The 20,950-nt window shown below is 37.5% G+C and overlaps 1 protein-coding gene across 7 annotated transcripts in view; it reads left to right on the top strand.

Moving 5' to 3' along the window:
• Nucleotides 1-20,950, top strand: part of ADAMTS9 (ADAM metallopeptidase with thrombospondin type 1 motif 9) — a 174,314-nt gene that overhangs the window by 20,512 nt on the left and 132,852 nt on the right. For 5 of the 7 annotated variants that reach the window (XM_007984895.3, XM_007984894.3, XM_038002528.2 and 2 more), the window contains exons 4-11: nt 9,076-9,365; nt 11,952-12,035; nt 12,137-12,252; nt 13,371-13,411; nt 13,520-13,625; nt 16,831-16,977; nt 18,223-18,364; nt 19,971-20,075. In XM_007984895.3, the coding sequence (XP_007983086.2) occupies nt 9,076-9,365; nt 11,952-12,035; nt 12,137-12,252; nt 13,371-13,411; nt 13,520-13,625; nt 16,831-16,977; nt 18,223-18,364; nt 19,971-20,075 (1,031 nt within the window). The remainder of the gene's footprint in view (nt 1-9,075; nt 9,366-11,951; nt 12,036-12,136; nt 12,253-13,370; nt 13,412-13,519; nt 13,626-16,830; nt 16,978-18,222; nt 18,365-19,970; nt 20,076-20,950) is intronic. The other 2 variants (XM_007984897.3, XM_007984896.3) reach the window with 1 other exon arrangement.

The raw sequence follows: 20,950 nt of genomic DNA on the forward strand, positions 1-20,950 counted from the left end.
TGTAAATGACAAGTTAATGGGTACAGCACACCAATATGGCTCATGTATACATATGTAACAAACCTGCACGTTGTGCACATGTACCCTAGAACTTAAAGTATAATTTTAAAAAAAAAAAGAGTGCCTGACACAGAGAAAAGCACTCAACAAACGTTGGCCAGTATGATTATGACCTGTAGTCATTGTTGTTATCACACTTAGTTGAAGGAGCTACAGAATGGAGAATGAAAAGGACACAGAAGGGCTTTTAGGGTTAGTGCACCCAAATCTCAAGCCCAAATCAGCAAATTTAACTCCCCATGTAGCTGAAGACACCCACCCCCTTAAAAGGTAGTGAGGGGACCCTCAGACACCTCCCACTGCCCACCACTGCTCCTTGAAAGCCAAGAAGCTTCTCAGTTGTTGCCTTCCACTCGCATGCCCTTCTCTCCCTGAGAGGGAAGCCCATCCACACATCCCACCTGCGTTTTGTTATAGTGCCAGTGATGGTGCTGTCCCCATCACTTGCCTCTTAACTTGGCAAAGATCCCGTAAGTTTGGCAATCATGCGATTCAACAAATGCAAACTGGTTTCTTTCCTGCAAGACTTCTCAGGGCTCTTAAAATGCTAATGTGCATGGAGAAAGTTCCAGATGTGCAAGTTGTGTTAAGTGTTTTGCAAAGTTAATTGATTTGTTTTTGAAACTATCTTATGGGACTAATGTTCCATAAACCACTCTCATGGAAACATTGTTTGTAAAGGTTCAGGCCAGCCCAAAATGAGTCTTAGCCACAATCCCTTCTGCCATCACTCTTTTTATTTATTTACCGTCAGCACTGTGCATGTGGTGCTACTTGACACTGGGCACATCACTTAAAAAAAAATAATAAAACAAACAAAAAGAAAAAACAGCTCACACTGTTGTTTGTTTTGTTGATTTTTGTAGAGATAGGGTCTCCCTACGTTGCCCATGCTGGTCTTGAACTCCTGGCCTCAAGCATTCCTCCTGCCTTTGCCTCCTAAATTTCTGGGATTACAGGAGGAGCCACTGTGCCCCATCAAATATTCTTTCTAAAACAAAATTGTTTTGTTTGAGAATGTCAATATACTAATTTATAAAGAGCAGATGTTTTGCATGCTACAAGTAAAACAATACCACTAATAATTATTATTACATTAAATGTGTAATGGACCTGTCCTCTGTGCCATGCCCTGCTTTAAGGGCATTTTATGTATTATCTCTTTTAATCTCCACAGTTACTCTTTGCAGTATGCTGTTACTATCATCATTTTACAGATGAGAAAACTGAGGCTTTAAAGCAGGAAATGACACAAGAAAGGGCAACTAGAATAGCTTTAGGGCAGGAATGGGAACCAGGGTTGGCCTGGCTCCAGAATCCAAGTGGAAAACCACAGATGATTCCTGTGCAGACTTACTTCTCTCTGTCAAGCTTGGGTGGAACAGAAAGGGGTCTCGCCTTGCTCCTGAATCCTCCCTTTGGTCCTGTGCTGTGTGAAGTCACAAGGTAGCCCAGCGCCTGCAGGAAATTCAGTTAAATTTTGATAAACCTTACAAAATAGAGAGCAATAATTAACTTCCCAACTGTTAATGTTAACATTCAGATCTCCTCGGCCCAACCCCATTTGGTGGGAAACACTTCAGTGAGTTAACCACTGAATAACAAGGCCTGGCTGGTATTTGCTGAAATAATCCCAGTTATTTAGTAACATATTGTGCATTTTATTGTATTAAAATGTGAAATGAAGCTCATTTAAAACATTTTTACCAATAAATCAGCAGATGTTAAAAGTTTTTCGCTGTGAGATTTTTTTTAAAATAAGGATACCATCTTAAATTTTTATAATCTTTTTTTTAAAAAGATTGGACCCACGTTTTATTCTTGTTTTGTCATTGCTGTTGTTTATTTCAAGTTATCTAGCCCAGTACTTGGCACAAAATCGATGTTCAAGGAGTGAATTTTTTAAAAATTTAACTTATAATTTATGAGAAATTCTCTATATGATTTGTTATTTAATTTTCAAAATAGTCGTAAGATGGAAGCAAGTATTTATATGTCCATTTAAAGGTCAGGAAACTGAGGCCCAGAGAAGTGACTCAGAAAAGATCCTTCAGATGGGATAGTAGGGTGAAGACCAGCCCTCAGCACTTCTGGTTTTGTAGTTCCTCCTCTTTTCACGGTATCATAAAGCTGGATGTCAGAAATGCAATCAGGCACACTCTGTGCTGATTTGCCCCACTAGGAGTATACAGCTCATGTCTTTGAAATTGTTATTGTAAGCCAGAAAACTGTTTTTAAGCACACTTAGTCTCTCTACCTTAAATGGTTCCTTTTACTTCTAACTCGCTTTATGACTTTATGACTGGCAAAAAAAAAAAAATAGAAAAATATGGTAATGATATTTATTCATTCCTTCCTATGCACTAGGCACTGTGCTGGCACTTTGCATGCATGATCTCCAATTATTCCTCAAAGCCACTCTACGAAATAAGTACTGTTTTTAACTCCACGTTATAAGCAGGTGTCAGTTGTTTGCCCAAGGTCAAATAAGACTTAAATCAGGCTGCCCTTCCTTCGCCGCACAAGTTCTTCAAACATTGGCTGTTTGTGGCAGTGTAAGCATGACTACTTCCCTTTTGTGAGCATCGACGCCAAAGTAGTTGCAAAAACCGATATTAACTCATGTCCTTGTAATAAAATGTTAGAACTGTAATACCTATGATGTGGTGATAGGAAACATACAATTGCCAGTTAGAGCTTTTTTAAACGCCTAAAATTATTTACATGCATATATGAGGATTCAGATTGCTAAGTATTACACTTTTCTTCTAATGCAAACCTGCGCTTACTACTTGGAGGTATCAATATGCTATTTTAGGATTTGAGCTAGGCCAAGTTTTTCATTAAGCTATTTATTAAGTAAACATGATTAACTTTTGAGGAATCCTCAAAGAAGAAGAAACACGAAAAAATGATGTCCTGTTTCCAGGTATCTTATTTGAACTTCAAGAGGAAGCAAGAAAATGGTGTAGCCACTTTGGAAAACAATTTGGCAGTTCCTCAAAATGTTATATGTAGAGTTACCGTATGACCTGGCAACTCTACTGCTATGTATATACACAACAAAAACAAAAATATATTCACCCAAAACTTTGTACATGAATGTTCATAGCAGCAATGTTCTTATTCAGTTGGGTTGAATGTCCACCCAAATGTCCACCAACTGATGAATGGATAAACATTATGTGGTATATCCATACAGTGGAATATTTAACAGTAACAAGTAATGGAATACTGATACATGCTACAACATAGAAGAAACTTGAAAACACTGTGCTAAGTGAAAGAAGCCAGTCACAGAAGGCCACATATTGTATGACTCTACTTAAATGACATGTCAGAATAGGCAAATTCGTAAATACAACAATATAGGTTAGTGATTGCCAGGGACTGAGGAAAGGGGAGAATGTAATGACTGCTATGAGGCATGGGATTTCTCCTTGGGAGTATGAAATTATTCTAAGGTTAGATGGTGGCCTTGATTGTGGAACTCTGCGAATATCCTGAAAACTATTGATCTTCATACTTTGAAAATTGTACTTTATACAAATAATCTTAAACTATTATTGAAAAGTAATCATAAATGTAAAACTATATATGAGGAAAAAAAGAAGAGCAAGAATACACAGACCATTTTTACAGTGCTTTCCAGGGCAGTGAAATTTTATTATGTAGCCTATTCTGATTAAACTCTAAGCAAAGTGACTTTGCAAATTCCTGAAACACGAGACTCTATTCTTCCTTTAGCATTATACTAAAAGCTCACAAAAGAGAAATGTGGATGACTTTCTGTTTATCCTAACAGTGTGTGCTCTGTGGGTGAAAACTATTCTGTTATTACAATTCTATTCAGAAGCAAGAGAGTTGAGTGGGTATAGAAGATATAGTGTCTATTTTTAATGCTATTTTTAGTGAGAAATTCAAAGTTGCTTGCTAAAATGGTTAATGTGATAGAAATTAGTTGGACTAATTAGGTCAATAAATATGATTCTAACTCATTAGGAGAAAAGGTCAGATTGATAAAAGACTGAGGAGCATTCTGTTTTAGAAGAAATTGCTTTTGATCCTGAAGAAATAATTTGGCTTTTGCATTTTCATGCCATCTAAAGTATGCTGAATTATTTCTTTGATACACAGATTACTTGTGGGTGAAATATCCTCTAGAAATATTACAATTACATGAGTTGTTTGCTAGTAGCAATTGTAGCCTTTTTCTGATTAATGCCTTCATTTCTTTGATTATATTTATAAGTATACTTTGTTTCCAATTATGGCCTTGATTCATCTGCAGGTTTTCTTGTGCCCAAGTCCCCTCTGATGATTCTGATAGTACATTTGTTTTTCCCCTTAGTGGTCAAAAAAAAAAAAAAAAAAAAGAATTCCATACAACATTTCCTGAGTGCTGTTCTCACTCAGTAGTTTTCTCTAAGTAAATCCAATAAATAAAATTGTAATATTTACAGAAAACATTAAATAAGGATTATTTACTTTTCACAAACTTAGTGATATAGTTTCTCTTTTTTAAACAGCTTTATAGAAGTGTAAGTCTCATACGTACTATTCACCCATTTAAACTATACGATTTAATGATTTTTTGGTATATCCACAGATATATATAATCATCATTTCAGTCAATTTTAGGATATTTTTATCACTTGAGGAAAGAATCTGTACTTTTTAGCTAACCACACTTCCATCTCCCCACTCCATCTCTATCCAAAATGCTTCAGACTAGAAGTCTTTCAGATTTTAGATTTTTTGGATTTTAGGATGATCGCATATAATACACATAGTGAGACATCTTGAGCATAGGACCCTAGTCTAAACATGTATCTTTCATATACACCTCATACACATAGGCTGAAGGCAATTTTATTCAACAGTTTTATTAATTGTGTGCATGAAATAAAGTTTGTGTTAAATACTTACGTGTGCAATTTTTCACTTGGTGATGTCATGTCAGCATTTAAAAAGTTTTGAATTTTGGAGTATTTTGGATTTGGAGTTTTCAGATTAGGGATGCCCAACTTGTACTACTCTACTTTCTGTCTCTGTAGATTTCCTGGTTTTAGACATTTCTTATGACTGGAGTCCTTGGATGTGTGGTCTTTTGTGACTGGCTTCTTTCACTTTCCTGGTAGAATAAAGTCCATCAAAGTATTTTATAATGATAAAAAAGTCAATGTATCAGGAAGATATAATAATTATAAGCATGTATGCACCTGATAACGGAACACCAAAATACATGAAGCAAAAACTGACCAGAAATGGAAGGAGAAATAGACAATTCAGCAACAATAATTGGAAACTTCAGCACCCCACTTTCAATAATGGATAGAGCAGCCAGGCAGAAGATTGACAAGGAAGTAGAAAAGTTGCCCAACACTATAAACCAACTACTAACAGATATCTATAGGACACGTTACCCCACAAACAGCAGAGTATTCTGAAGTGAACATGAAACATTCTCCAGCACACACCAGATACAAGAACATAAAACAAATTTCAATACATTTAAAAGGATAAAAGTAATACAAAACATCTTTGCTGATCACAATGTAACAAAATTAGAAATCAATTACAGACAAAAAATGAGAAGCTCAAATGTGGAAATCAAACAGCACACTTCTAAATGAACAATGATTCAAAGGAGAAATCAGAAAATTTTTTGAGATGAATGAAAATGAAGACTCAATATACCAAAACATGGGATGCTGCTAAAGCAGGGCTTAGAAGAAAATATATAGTTGTAAATACTTCTGTGAAGAAAGAAGGTCTCAAATCAATTACCTAATCTTCTACTTTAAGACAACAGAAAGAAAAGAGCAAGTTAAAACTAAAGCAAGCAGAAGAAAAGAAATCGAGATTAGAGTGGAAATCAACAAATGAGAAATAGAAAACCAATAGAGACTTTAAATCTTCTAAAATGTCTAACACTTTACTTACTATAATAATCAAATTATAATAATTGCAGAAGACATTAAGCAAGGATTATTTATTTTTCCCAGTGTAAGTGACATACCTTCTTAATGTATTAAAAAGTTTAATTTTCAACATAGCTTCCGTACACCTGTTGTAAAAAACAAAAATCTTCGTGAAAATATCCACCAGGCACTGTCTTTTTCTCAACTCATATTTATTTTGGGAGCTGTTCACCGTATCATGAGCTCATTTCAAACTGTAGCTGTTGAAAAAGCTCACCTCAGAGCACGGTTTAGAGAATTGAGCAAATCTACGACTGATTCCTTGTACCTCCACTTCCTGCAATGTGACTTTGAATAAGTTGCTAATTTCTTTGAGACTTATTTTCCTCATCAGAAAAATAGAGGTAATTTTCTCACTTTGAAGGGAGTAAGATAGCATATGTAAAAGAGCCTAATTCAATGCCTGGTACATAATAGGTGTGTAATTAATATCTCATCTATATTCATTTGATGATTTAACAATTGATTTGGCCTTGGTATGCATATACTGAAAACTCATATATATATACCAATGCCAGTTGATAGACATGCAATAGCCATTGGCATTGGTATACATATATGAGTGTTCTTGAAAGAAAAACTAGAAGAAGAAGAATGTAATGTTACATCTATGTACCAGGTTTTAGGCTAGTGATGTTATCTATAACTGGACTGCATATAACTTGTTTGACAGTTTGGACAGATTTTGCTATAGTAGTCCTCCCTTATCCTTGGGGGATATGTTCCAAGACCACCAGTGGCTGCCTAAAACCACAGGTAGTACCAAACATGATTGCCATTGGCCAGAAAGTTTCTGTTCCTGTCTTCCAACCACAAATTTAATGCCTCTCCATCTTAAATAAACTGATTGTGCACTGTATCCGTAACTTTTGCAGTTTGAGGTGCGACAGCAAAACTAGCACCTGTTTCTTTTCATTCTTCGTAATCTTACAGAGGGAAGATCTGTTCTTACCATAGACTTTAACAACCTTGGCATGCAGAGTTTTTTTTTTTTTTCTTTCCTTATTAAGTTGAGAGTTTTCACCTTTTCACTTAAAGTTAGCACTTTACAGCTTCTCTTTGTCTTAATCCAAATTACCAGCATCACTACTCTTGCACTGTGAGGCCATCATTAAGTAAAATAAGGATTCCTTAAACACAGCACTGCAATACCTTGACAGTCAATCTGATCACCGGAATGGCTACTAGGTGACTAGGTGGAGCGTGTATACAGGGTAGATAGCTAGCCTAAAGGATGATTTCCAACCCCAGGCAGGATGGGACAGGATGGTGCCATCACACTGCTCAGAATGGTGTGCAATTTAAAGGTTATGAATTGTTTATTTCTGGAATTTTCCATTTAATATTTTAGGACTGAGGTGACTGCAGGTAACTGAAACCAAGGGAACCGAAACCATGAAAAAGGGGGGTACCACTGTATTTTAAGAATGACTAAAACACTCAACTTGGGTAAAATGCACATCCTGGCCTAAACTGATTTTCTTAGCAGTTGGTTATAATGGTCAAATATTTAGTCCTTTCAAATATGAAATCATTTACAATCTAACTGTTTTTAATTTTTATTTTTACCTTTGGTATTGATGTGACAAATTCTATCCCTTATGGTTAGGTAAGCATACTTCTTCATTGTAGAATTCTGTTGCCTATTTTAGACCACAAGCTGGTGGCATTAAAGCATTAAAGCACATTTATGATCTGATTGTCAAGTTAACTGATTAAATTCTGTTTTTACTCAAAGTGTATTTTGGCAGGCATTTTAATACTTATTCTGTTTATTGCATAGTTGATGATGCAAAAATTCAGTATTTTCATCAGCAATATAAACTTCAAGCCAAGTTGGAAACTAGTGATTCTCAAAATGTCAGTGTTAATATCAGTCACCTGGGGATCTAGTTAAGTGTAGAGTCAAGCCTGGGGTGGGGCCAAAGAATCTGCTTTTTAACAAGCTTCTAGTTGTTGTCAATTTTGCTGGTCCACGGACCCTGCTTTGAGTAGCAAGACTGTGGAAAACCCAAGAAGAGGCCTAGGCATGAGTTGGAAATGAGTAGAATCTGACATTATCAATCATGGTCCCAGCTGCCTGCCCAGACTCTCAGAGTTTATTTCCTTAACTGAACCCTGGAGTAAGTTAATTAAAAATTCAGAGACATTGAATTGCTGTGATTCTATTCTTATATTTTAAGTACTGAAATGATCTAATAAGGTAATAAAATACCCGGTTGTGCATTTTCTACAGTTCCTTTGTATCGTCTGTTAGCCTGTCCACCTCTCAGACCTCTTTGTATTAGAACTCATTGAATAACATGAGTGGTATATATGGAACTTTTTTCTTTTTTTTTTTTTTTTTTTTTTTTGAGACAGAGTCTCCCTTTGTCTCACCCAGGCTGGAGTGCAGTAACGCGATCTAAGCTCACCGCAGGCTCTGCCTCCCAGGTTCAAGCAATTCTCGTGCCTCAGCCTCCTGAGTAGCTGGGATTAGAGACGTGCACCACTATGCCTGGCTAATTTTTGTATTTTTGTTAGAGACAGGGTTTTACCACATTGGCCAGTCTGGTCTCAAACTCCTGGCCTCATGAGATTCAACTGCCTTGACCCCCCAAAGTGCTGGGATTACAGGCATGAGCCACTGCGCCCAGCCTCCATTTAAGTTTTTTAGAGCTCTGTAGCTACATGATTGGCCCTTACTGTATCTTTGGCAAGAGTGGGGTTCCTTGAATCAATCTCAGCAAGGCTTTTGTTAGCAAATGAAAAGAATAAGAATCACATGCCTTGTTTCCCTCAAGCTCAGGCCTGATTTTCTAATACCATAAGTGAGCAAGTGTGAAAGCTTCCCAGGGAAGCAAATCTCAAATCCTTAGTCACTTAGTTGGGAGTACAGATTTAGGTGCATCTATAGAGTCCACGGTATGTGGGACTTGTTTTTGTATGTAATCTGACCACAGAGGCATCAATTTAAAATGTGTCAAATTAAATTCTTAATATAAAATAGCTGTGGCTTGAAATGTAATGCGTACCCTCTGATTTGTTACAGAACACAAAAATAGGCACAGTAAAGACAACAAGAAAACCAGAGCAAGAAAATGGGGAGAGAGGATTAACCTGGCTGATGACGTGGCAGCATTAAACAGCGGCTTAGCAACAGAGGCATTTTCTGCCTATGGTAATAAGACAGACAACACAAGAGAAAAGAGGACCCACAGAAGGACGAAACGTTTTTTATCCTATCCACGGTTTGTAGAAGTCTTGGTGGTGGCAGACAACAGAATGGTTTCATACCATGGAGAAAACCTTCAACACTATATTTTAACTTTAATGTCAATTGTAAGTACATTCAAACGAAGGTGATTTATGAGGTCTCTAAATGTGCCATTGGGGAATGGGTTTCCACTCAGTGCTTTGGAGAACCATTCAGAACTGGCATTTCAGCCATTCAGGCAAGTGACTGAACAGAACATAAGATTATTTGTTGGTTGCCTTTTTAAACTGACAACAGTGGTTATCAATAGGGAGTATTTATTCTGCGTTAGACAATGTGCTTCTTACTTAAAAGGTATAATTTTGAATCCTGGCAACCCTGCCGGGTGAGATTATCAATCATGCCCATTTTATAGATAAGAAAACTGAGTCTCAGAGGAGTTAGGTCACTTGCCCATGGTCAGGTAAAGTTAATAAATCACTTGGACACTGCCTGTGACCTTTCGCTTGTCCAGTTCCCAAAACCAGTGCTTTTTGCCTCACTTAGGAACTTTGCACAGCCAGTTGTGGATATTCAGTAATTCTTAGGGAGGCTGGTTGTGAACCATAGTCACCTGGGGAACTTCTAAAAATAGCCTCTTCCCCCGGGATTCTAATTAAGTAGCCTGGGGAGTGACACCTAGGAGCCTTTCATCCTATTTTTCTACTCCCATTTTGAATTAAAACCACAGTATATTTGCATGATTTTTTAAAAATCAGACAGAACAAAGACTATTGTTAAAAAATAAGTACCATTCTCTATGCAGACTGCCAGGCCCCTTCCCAGAGGCAGCCACTGTTGAAAGTTTTCTTATATGTTTCTAACAAGCACTGCCCAATAGAAATATAATGCAAACCACATATTTAATTTCAAATGTATTTAAATTTTTAAAAAACTTTTTTTTCCTAATTTTAAATTTTCAAGTAGCCACATTAAAAAAAAAGTTTTTAAGAAAATGGCCAGGTACAGTCACTCATGCCTGTAATCCCAACATTTTAGGAGGCTGAGGTGGAACAATCTCTTGGGGCTCGGAGTTTAAGACCAGCCTGGGCATTATAGCAAGACCTGGTCTCTATAAAAAAAAAAAAAAAAAAATTAGCCAGGTGTGGTGGCTTATACCTGGCTCATATATAGTAGGCTGAGGTCCTCGGGAGCTGAGGTGAGAGAATCTCTTGAGCCCAGGAGGCTGCAGTGAGCCTTGATTGTGCCACTGCGCATCAGCCTTGGCAACGGAGTGAGACCCTGTCTCAAAAAAAAAAGTAAAATATAAACAGGTAAAATTAATTTTAGCAATATATTTTATATCAAATATTATTTTAAAAATTATTGAGGTATTTTACTTTTTTTAATACTAAGCCTTCAAAATCCAGTGTTTTACACTCTCAGTATAACCCAATTTGAGCTAGCCACATACCAGTACTCACTAGCCACATGTGATGAGTGGCCACTGTTGGGCAGTGCAACTCTAGGTATTTCTTATGCAAACACGTTTGCATATACAACTTCTTTTCAAACAGGAGGCATTTTCGCATACTGTATTACACATTGCTATTTTATTGAACGATTCGAGATGGTTCCAGAAAAGCCCATATAGACCTCCTCTTACTCCTTTTCAGCTGTAGCATAACTTTTCTTTCAATGGATGAGCCCTAATTTATCTGAACTAAAACTTATTTTTAATAAATCCCCCAGATGGATATGAAAAGCAATCCTGTTTGGGCATAGCTTTAGGGTTCCTTCCCCCCCCGCCGTGTGGGCTGTGGTACTCCTTGCCTTTTTGTTCACTGCTGTGACCCGTTCCCCTCTGCCCTCCGTCAACCCCGCCTGGCCTCCATGCCCCTCTCACCCCCACATGCTGCTCAGTCCCAGATACCCCAGCCCTCTCATGCCCAGGAGGGAAGGGAACATCTAATCTGGCCCTGCACATATGCATAACCTCATTTTCACTTCTTAATTTCAGATCTCTCATAAGAATTTTTATTATGAACATGGACTTTGGGTCAAACTGCCCTAGGTTGAGAGTTCTGGCTCTGCTACTCACCAGTGTGTTGCCTCAGACAAGTGACTTAATTTCTCTGAGTGACTTAGTTTCCTCATTTGTTGAACAGAGATTTTAATGGTACCCAGACCAGAGTTTTGCTGTATAGAGACTAACTGCATGTGTGTATGTAGTTTTCAGCCAGTTCTCAAGCATTTAGTGAATGTTAGCTCCTATAATTAATGATAATACTACAAAAATAAAACCCCCACCAGGTTAACAAAGTTGTCAAGGACACAAATTGGTGGTAAACATTAAAGAACAGCAGTGTTGGCTAACATGCACCCAATGTGAGATTCTATAAGTTGGCAATCTAGGACTTCAGAAGAGAGGAAAGAGCTTAATGGAAAATTAATATCCAGTGTTCTGGTACAGAGAACTGTTAAGTCACGTGGCAATGCAATTTCAGAGGAATTTTAACTTGTTTGAATTCACTGTTACCTAAAACTGTGATCTATGAATTTTACGAAGAGACTTTACAAAAAGGATTGTTGAGTGAATGAAAAATTCACAACCACAAAATGCATATGTTGCAAGAAACGTAAAAAAGAGGTGGAGCCCAACGTAAGACGTGACTTGCTTATTGCTTACACGGAGTTCACAATTAACTTTGAAAAATTTATCTCGGTTGCAGGTAGCCTCTATCTATAAAGACCCAAGTATTGGAAATTTAATTAATATTGTTATTGTGAACTTAATTGTGATTCATAATGAACAGGTAATAAAGTTTTTTTTCTTTTTTCTTCTATCTGTATCCGAAATGGCATATCTAATTGGTACTGGTACAACAGATTAACCATAATTCTTCTCTGTATTTAGGATGGGCCTTCCATATCTTTTAATGCTCAGACAACATTAAAAAATTTTTGCCAGTGGCAGCATTCGAAGAACAGTCCAGGTGGAATCCATCATGATACTGCTGTTCTCTTAACAAGGTATATGGATTTCTTATTCCTCAGATCTTTCAGTCTCAGGTCAAGTTGATGGGATGCAGTCACGCATTCCTGATAGTCAGCTGCTGGTGGAGGGTTTCTCAGCTTAGGCACTGTTGACATTTTGGGCTGGATAATTCTTTCTGTGCATTGCAAGATGTTTAGCAGCATCCCTGGCCTCTACTCACTACGTATCAGGAGCACTCCCTCCCCTCAGTTGTGACAATCAGCAGTGTCTCCAGACATTGCCACTGCCCTCCATGGGAAGGGCAGAATCACCTTGGTTGAGAACCACTAACCTATAGATGCCAAGTGAGGAATAAATGTGTTAGGCAGACCTGAAAATGAATGCCTTATATAACAGGCAAGGGCAGCTGCTATTCAGATGGACCTGACATTGCCATGTAGTATATGAGTTCAATGTTGCCAGCTTTTGTGATTTTGCAAAAGCCAGAAAAATGAATTTTTTTAAACTGTGAAACCTCCCAATTTTTCTGTGGTAGCTACTATCTCAAAATGTTAAAACACTGTAGCAACACAGAGGCGTGCTGGCTTAATTGTGCCTCCCACCTCCTGCCATCTCTATTGTGGTCATGAGCATGTCCTCTTTTTAAATTATTATTATTATTATACTTTAGGTTCTAGGGTACATGTGCACAATGTGCAGGTTTGTTACATATGTATACGTGTGCCATGTTGGTGTGCTGCACCCATCAACTCGTCAGCACCCATCAACTCGTCATTTACATCAGGTATAACTCCGAGCATGTCCTCTTAAATGAAAGTAAAAGATATCTTGCACCTTCTCAGGAATGTTCTCAAAGAGTCTTTACAAAACTAGAAACCAGGGTATTGGGAAAATCCTGGTTGGAGAGATTTTTTACTGCTCTGTGACCACCCTGACCACAGAAAAAGACTTCTTAATGTAGTAGTTTATAATTCTTAAATCAACAATTCCAAAATTTTTTTCAGTTTTGAAACTCTGGTCTTATGAACTTACTTTTTGTAACCCCCACCCCAAAGTGTATGCTGTTGTAAATGCCTAGACAACCCTAAAGTATTTACTTATATTGACACTTACTCTTTGATGTCATCAAGGCCTAAGTCTGCTTTGCTTTCAGACAGGATATCTGCAGAGCTCACGACAAATGTGATACCTTAGGTGAGTTCTCTGTGCGTATCTTCTATGGCTAAAACAGTTTACTGCATGTTTTTATTTCAAGCCACAGTTGCTTTTTAGAGTAAACCTTGTTGTTTTTCCTTCTAATAGGCCTGGCTGAACTGGGAACCATTTGTGATCCCTACAGAAGCTGTTCTATTAGTGAAGATAGTGGATTGAGTACAGCTTTTACGATTGCCCATGAGCTGGGTCATGTGTGAGTTTCCTTTCAGTAATTTCATTTAATTCAGAGTGACCTAAACCTTTTATTCCTTCGCATCAGTGAGCATTTACTTGACTTTCAAGGGTGTAAGACACTTCCCGAGTCATAGTAGAGTTTGCAGGGTGGAAGAGCTTTGAACCTAATTGGGTGAAATGACTTTGACTTCTGATAGTTGAGTAAATGCAGTGCACTCTCTTCAGCCATAGCTTGTGTGTATCTTTGGTTTAACTGCTCAAGTTCAATACATAAGGTCTAATAGTCTCCTTTCCTACTGGGAACTGGAGAAATGGGGTCTTTCCATTCCTTCTACTGAAGCAGAGGATATATTAGCCTAGAGAACTTTCCTGATTTAACACCTTTGTCCAGGAGGGTCCCCCACCATTACTGTGGCCCCCAAGATTTTTACAAAGCCAGACCATTCCTGATTCTAGTTATACACAGTTCTAATTCTGATATTTAGCATCTGGGAACAGTAATACCCCTTTTTTCAGGAAAGAGAATGAACAAAGATAGAAGGAATCATTTCCTAATTATGGTCACTAAGTGGCTATTATGAAATGGCTTTTCCCTTTTGCTTTTTAGAGATAGAGCATGGTTAGAACATGGGGCAAAACACTGCAAATTTACTAGAAATTATTCTGAGTTTTGATCTGCATTATTTTCTTTCTAGGATGATTAAATTACTTATACTATCTATTTTGAAATAATTTTCTGAAAGGATATTATTAAGATAGCTGCAGATCAATTTGTGTGGCAGATGATAACTTTACTTAGAGCTAACATCATTTATAAAACAAGCTCTTCATTCATACATTTAAGGTCCTCTATGTGCAGTGTAGTGTATGAGGCACAGAGCAAGATGCGTATATACACAGGTGTCTCCAATTTAGCTCAATCGATAACAGGTATATTTTTAAACTAGTACCTTTCAAATGTATTTTAAGAGCACACCCCTCTTCTTTTCTCCAGAGGAAATATAGTCAAATGCCCCCGATTTAGAACATAAAAAATGGCTTTCCATTAAGCATTTGTGGCATGCCCAACCTGCTTAGTCAACATCCTCTCTATCCTTGTGTTTTCTGAGGCACCTTTGTGAAACTCAGGGAAGCCTTGAAGAGAATTCCCATTCCAGCTTCCCCAGCTTAGTAGCTGTGGGATTTGATCAAGTAATTAAAGCTCTCTATGGCTCAGTTTTCTCATCTGCAAAATGCAGATAATAACAGTACAGATGTAGAATTCCTTATCCAAAATGCTTGGGACCAGAAATGTTTTGGATTTTGGATTGTCTCAGATTTTTGCAATATTTTCATATACATAATGAGATATCTTGGGGATGGGACTCAAGTTTAAGCAAGAAATTTATGTTTCATAAATACCTTATGCACATAGCCTAGTGGTAATTGTATATGATATTTTAAATAATTTTATGCATTAAACAAAGTCTGTTACACATTTATGTGTGGAATTTTCCACTGGTGTCATGTTGGCGCTCAAAAAGTTTTGGATTTTGGAGGATTTTGGATTTGGGGTTTTGAGATTAGGAATGCTCAACCTGTACTATTCATTGGGTAAAATAAGTGATTAAATGAAATAAAGCATCTCAAGCATTTAGCACATTTTCTGGTGTGTTGTGAATACTGAAAAATCATGGTTATTGTTGTTCGTACGTGTCCAATAAGTATTTATTACTATTTAACTCCTTCAGTGAGCAAATGTGAGTAACATTTGAATGAAAATAAATTTTCAGCTTATTTACATGCTCAAATAAACTTGACTATATCAAGTAATTGTGAGAGTGGGGAATAAACATCATCTGGGGATGGGAAATAAACACTACTATAGAGAAACCTCTAAGATTTGAATGCCTTGCTTGTTTTAAGTTTGTTGATGCAGGTATTACATTGATTATGCATCAGGGAACTGGAAACCAAGGCATTTATTCTTTTAAGAAAATAGATTCTTAAGCATAAGAGTCTCACGTTTTAAGAGCTATTTCTAAATTCAACTAAGATCAAGTTTTTCTGTCTCTATTGGTGAGTATTAAGAGGCATAAACTTTAAAGAAAAAGGGAAAATGTGATACATTAATGGAATAGACTCCATAGGCTTTTATTCCAACTTTTATATGATGCAAGTCTACATGCTTCTGTCTGACTCACTTATTTCTGTAATCAAGATGAACTAGTGAAGGGAATTTCTCCCTCAATGCTAAATTAATTACATACGTCAATTTTGTGATTGGGGATAGTCATCCAGACAGAGGGAAGGTGACCCTTCTGAGGTTGTCACCCAGTGGATAATTGCCTGAGCTGAGAATGGCATGTGGGTCACAGAATTGGTGTTTCTGGATTTAGGAAATACTTCCTACTTTTTTCCACTCCTTCTGGCTAAGCCAAGAATGGCAAGTATGTGTTCATGCTGCTGCATTCCCTTCCAGGCCCATAAGGATGTTGGCAGTCCTTCACAGCCTTCTCACAGGCGGAACCTGGATTAATTTAAGAATCCTTTTGTGCCTGGCTTTTCAGGAAGCCAGTACCAATCAATTGGTGTTGGCATGAAGCATGAAACTATTTGCCATCTCTGAGTTACGCCAGTAGAATTGGCATGCCTCTGGTTTCCATGCATACCACTACCTTTCATGGGTTTTATTGTGCACAAACTTTGCATGCCTTTAGAATGATATACCTACACAGGTATATAATTTGTCACCCTGATCCAAAAAGGGGAAGATGCCAAGACCCATAGTGAGCCTCTTATTAGAAAGCTCTTGGCTTCAGTTTTTGACACTTCCCTGACTCTTTATATTCACATTATCATAAGTTGCCAAATTCTTGACTCTATAAATTGCCCTTTAACAGCATATTAGGAATTCCAACTACTGTATTCTAGCACCAACTACAGCATATTCAGAGCCTCTGCAATTCCAAAAAGTACACTTAAACCAAATACGTGGGCCAACCCACATCTTTTAAAATGCATTTTATGCATTTACACTTTGTATTAAGTTGGGTGATAATTATATTTTAATCTACAGTCTATCTCGAATTGTCTTACATTTTGTTCTGCTTACCAGAGTTCAGGTTCTTATCCAAAATACAGTTAAATTTTTTTCTCTTAGATAGATGCATTTCTGAAGCAATTAGAACAGCATGATCCCTTGGTATTTATTGACATTCTCATCATTGTCTCATTGGCTTTAGGTTTAACATGCCTCATGATGACAACAACAAATGTAAAGAAGAAGGAGTTAAGAGTCCCCAGCATGTCATGGCTCCAACACTGAACTTCTACACCAACCCCTGGATGTGGTCAAAGTGTAGTCGAAAATATATCACTGAGTTTTTAGAGTAAGACTTGAACATTCTTTTAGCACAAACTTCTAGTGCCTGGTCTACATGTAGTGAACGAATTGTGGGAAAGACAATACAAAGTCAAACATTCCTTTTCTGTTATTTTTGTTGACATTCCTTGGAGAAGGCAAAACAAACAAACAAACAAAATACTCTCTGACATCTGTGTAGTTCATATCCTTGCCAGAGTTTAGAAGATTACAGACTGAGCTAAAGAAAAGGTTGGAATCTTAAAGAGGATGTGGAAATGTTGCTTCATTTTGGGTAAAGTTTTGAGATTTGTTCAGACATGGGGAGAGGGACTATGAGTCTGATTTCTTGATGAAGGCCGCAAGTATTTATGCACTTCTAATTTAGTAATTCTGGCCTGAAAAGGGGTGGGGTAGTGAGATGATCCCAAAGCAGAGTCTGTGGATGAGTGGAAATTATAGTAGCTCCCACATTGTTGAATTGAGGACCTTCTCTGTCTGCCTCACTCTTCCTCTCCCCCTCTTCCCTCCCCCTTTTCTCTTTTTTCCCATTTTCTTTCTTTTCTTGTTTTGTTTTTTAAGCTTCCTGCTAGGCTGCTCAAAGATCCAATTACATTATACAATGCCCCTGTGTCACAGATTTATTGCTCTTCTCTCTCAGAAGTATGAAAGGTTAAGTGATTGTCTCAGAGTCACTGGGTGTATATTTCTGCAACCACAGGGAAGAGGAGGCTTTATTAATCAGAACTCAACGGGTGTGAATTTTCCAGGAGAGGTGTTTGCTGAAAACAGAAAGAAAGAACTGGAGGGTTGCTGTTTTTCTTTTTAACCAGATGGTGTAAAGTGTTTTCTTTCTATGAGTCATTGATTTGCTTATGCATCCCTTCAGCAAACATTTACTAAGCACTAGTTGTCATGGACAGGGCCCTGTGCTTGGATGAAAAAGACACTATCTTTGCCCTTAGGAAGCTTACAGTCTACTGGGAAAGGTAGTCAAACACAAACAGATAATTGCTGTGAAGTGTGATCAAACATTGTAGCAGATGTATATTTCCTACTAGCTATGTTGTATTCATTGCATGTGGTTCTACAAAGTAAAGAGCAAAAATGTAACTTCAGCATCTGGATTTAATCTTAGATGTAAAGAATAAAGCACATGTTAAAAAGTAACTGTCCTCTCTACCATTACAATGGTGGGGTGGCCTTTACCATTATCTGGAGCTCTTGACAGCCACCGTTCTCACCATCTGTGTGTTTCTGTGTATTTCCATAGCACTGGTTATGGCGAGTGTTTGCTTAATGAACCTGAATCCAGACCCTACCCTTTGCCTGTCCAACTGCCAGGCATCCTTTACAACGTGAATAAACAATGTGAATTGATTTTTGGACCAGGTTCTCAGGTGTGCCCATATATGGTAAGTGTAGGAGGGCCACTTCTGCCCTCATCTACTGATTCTGCTCTTCTTTTTATTCATAGTTTTCCACTGGATTCTAACTTGAATATAAACTACCCAAGGAAAAGCTGAGAGTAAAATTGTATATTAGTGATCATAATAATTATGAAGATGACACAACAGTACTATTGCTCAGTGTTAAATAATGCTTTACCTGCACTTTCTCATTTCATCCTCATGAAAGCCCAAAAGGGAGATGCCATCATCACTTTCATTTTACAAGTGAAAGTGAGGCTCAGAGGCAGCAAGGTTACAGAGTTGGGAATTACAGAGCTCAGCTTTTTTCTCTCCTTGTCGCTTTTAATGCCCTTCGACTTGTCCAGGTGACCTAAATTATAGGGACTCTTCAAGATTCAGAAGAGGTAACTCATGAGACAAACATGTTTCTGTGTTTTAGCTTGTGAAGGTAACATCCTGTGACCAACTGGGGCTTGAAATCATTTCTACTGGGGCCTCAGCTGGGATGGCTGTATGATATAGCCTGATGCATGTGTTGTGGAGGTTTGGGCCAGTGACATCATCTAGCAGTTATCAGGTTGCAGATGAGCAGAACTGTGCTTCTATGGGGTGGCCCATTCTGTCTCTTTGGGGTGGCATGTGTGTGTTTCTTTTGCTGGGAGTGTCTTCAGAGATTGCCTGGTGAATCGAGAAGTACAGTAGTATTCCATGGAAATAATAACAAAATTTTGAGTAAACTTGATTCATGGCAATATTTGTTTTTGTGTTATTCATGATAGGAAAAATTAGGAGTCATCGAACTGCCAAGCAAAAGAAAGGTTAAGCAAATTATAGTGTCTCCCTTTTGTAGCAATTGAAAATGATCTGCATCTGGGAACATGCTCCTGATACAATTTTAAGTTAAGATAACAAGATAAACAATTTTATAAAGTATGATCTCAACTCTAAAAGGGGAGAAAAAGCTACAGAAAAGATGGGGTAGTTTGAAACCTTTTCTATTTAAAAAAACAAACTTTTAATACTTGTGCAACTTTTCTACTGTAAGTGTGGTTTATTTTAATAATTAGGAAAAATTAAAAAATCTTTTAAAAGTGTGCCCTGAAATAGAGTTAAATATAGCAAATGGAATAAATCTTAAAAACAGAGCATTTAGAGGAGGAAGAAAGCAAGTTGTAGGATATGTCGGTATGGTGCAGTTGTAAAGCTTACATGCTCTCTATTACTGGAAATTTATTAACATTTGTAGTAAAAGTGTTGGGAATGATGAAGTGATGAACACTACTCAGGACTGTGGTCACTTCTGGTAACAAAGGGAAGGGAAAGGGACCTAGGATGAGTACATTGGGCCTTCAGCTGTGCCTGTGAAGTTTTCTTTCCTTAGCTTGGTGGTGGGTACATGGGTATCCATTACCAGGCATAGAAATGTGTTTTATGGGCTGCTGTCTGTATCTCTTTTAATATTTTAGCATTTATCATGCCAAGAAAAGAATTTCCTTTCCAACTTACCCTATATCATTAGCGAAGCATTAGTTGAAAGCAAGCTTTGCCTTGTTTGATACTGTCAAATAAATCATTTGTCACTCAATTGCCATTTCATTGAATTGAGCAGATGCAGTGTAGACGGCTCTGGTGCAATAATGTCAATGGAGTACACAAAGGCTGCCGGACTCAGCACACACCCTGGGCCGATGGGACGGAGTGCGAGCCTGGAAAGGCAAGTAATGCCCTGTTCTGTCCTTCTGTCTTAGGGCAGAAATGTGCAAAATTTTGGCTATATAATCAGACACCAATGTTTAGAATATAAAACAATGCAGTCTGTTTTAACATGCATAATATTTTTTAGAGTACAGATGTTTAGCTTACTATTAAAAATTGTGAAACTTAGATTATATAATGCTGATACCAGAGGATATACCTATCATTATTGCTTCAATATTAAGACATTCTCTCAACTTAAGACTTTCTCTCATTTAAACATTTCTAAAATTCCAGTGTGCCTATGGGAACATTTAATGTGAGATTGTATTTCTTTTTCTTCTCTTTTGGAGTGACACTGGAAAGCTATTGGTAAGTTGATGGAACAGTTTAGAATCAAGGAAATATAGAAATATAGTACATCTATTGCAGGTACTACTATGATACCAGGCTTTTGCCAACCGGCGTTATTCCCTTTAAGGAGCTATAATGTCATCTAGGATATATCCAAATCCAGGTTCTCATGCGCTGGTTATAATTGTTTCTACTGATTTGTTAATAGCTAAACAGAATCTGCTACTTTTGTGGCCCAGTGGTAACAGTGTCTCATGCACCTAGGAGTATGATTAACTTAACCTTCTGTACCTAGTGTGCATTTAAAAAAAATGGTGGCATATCAGTGATACCACCATCAGCCCAAAAATTTGGTTACAAAAAGTTTTAGATATAAATCCCAATTTAAAAAAAAAATACACATGGAAAATGGCATTCTATCTGTAACTTACCAAGGATACAATTCCTGAATGATATTTCTGAGTGGTTTGCTATCCTTCTATATGTTTTTCCCTTTTTTCTCTCCTCTTTGCATTGTCCACTTTACTTACTTTTAATAAT

This window comes from Chlorocebus sabaeus, chromosome 22 (genome assembly GCF_047675955.1).
Source record: "Chlorocebus sabaeus isolate Y175 chromosome 22, mChlSab1.0.hap1, whole genome shotgun sequence".
NCBI classification, from domain to species: domain Eukaryota; kingdom Metazoa; phylum Chordata; class Mammalia; order Primates; family Cercopithecidae; genus Chlorocebus; species Chlorocebus sabaeus.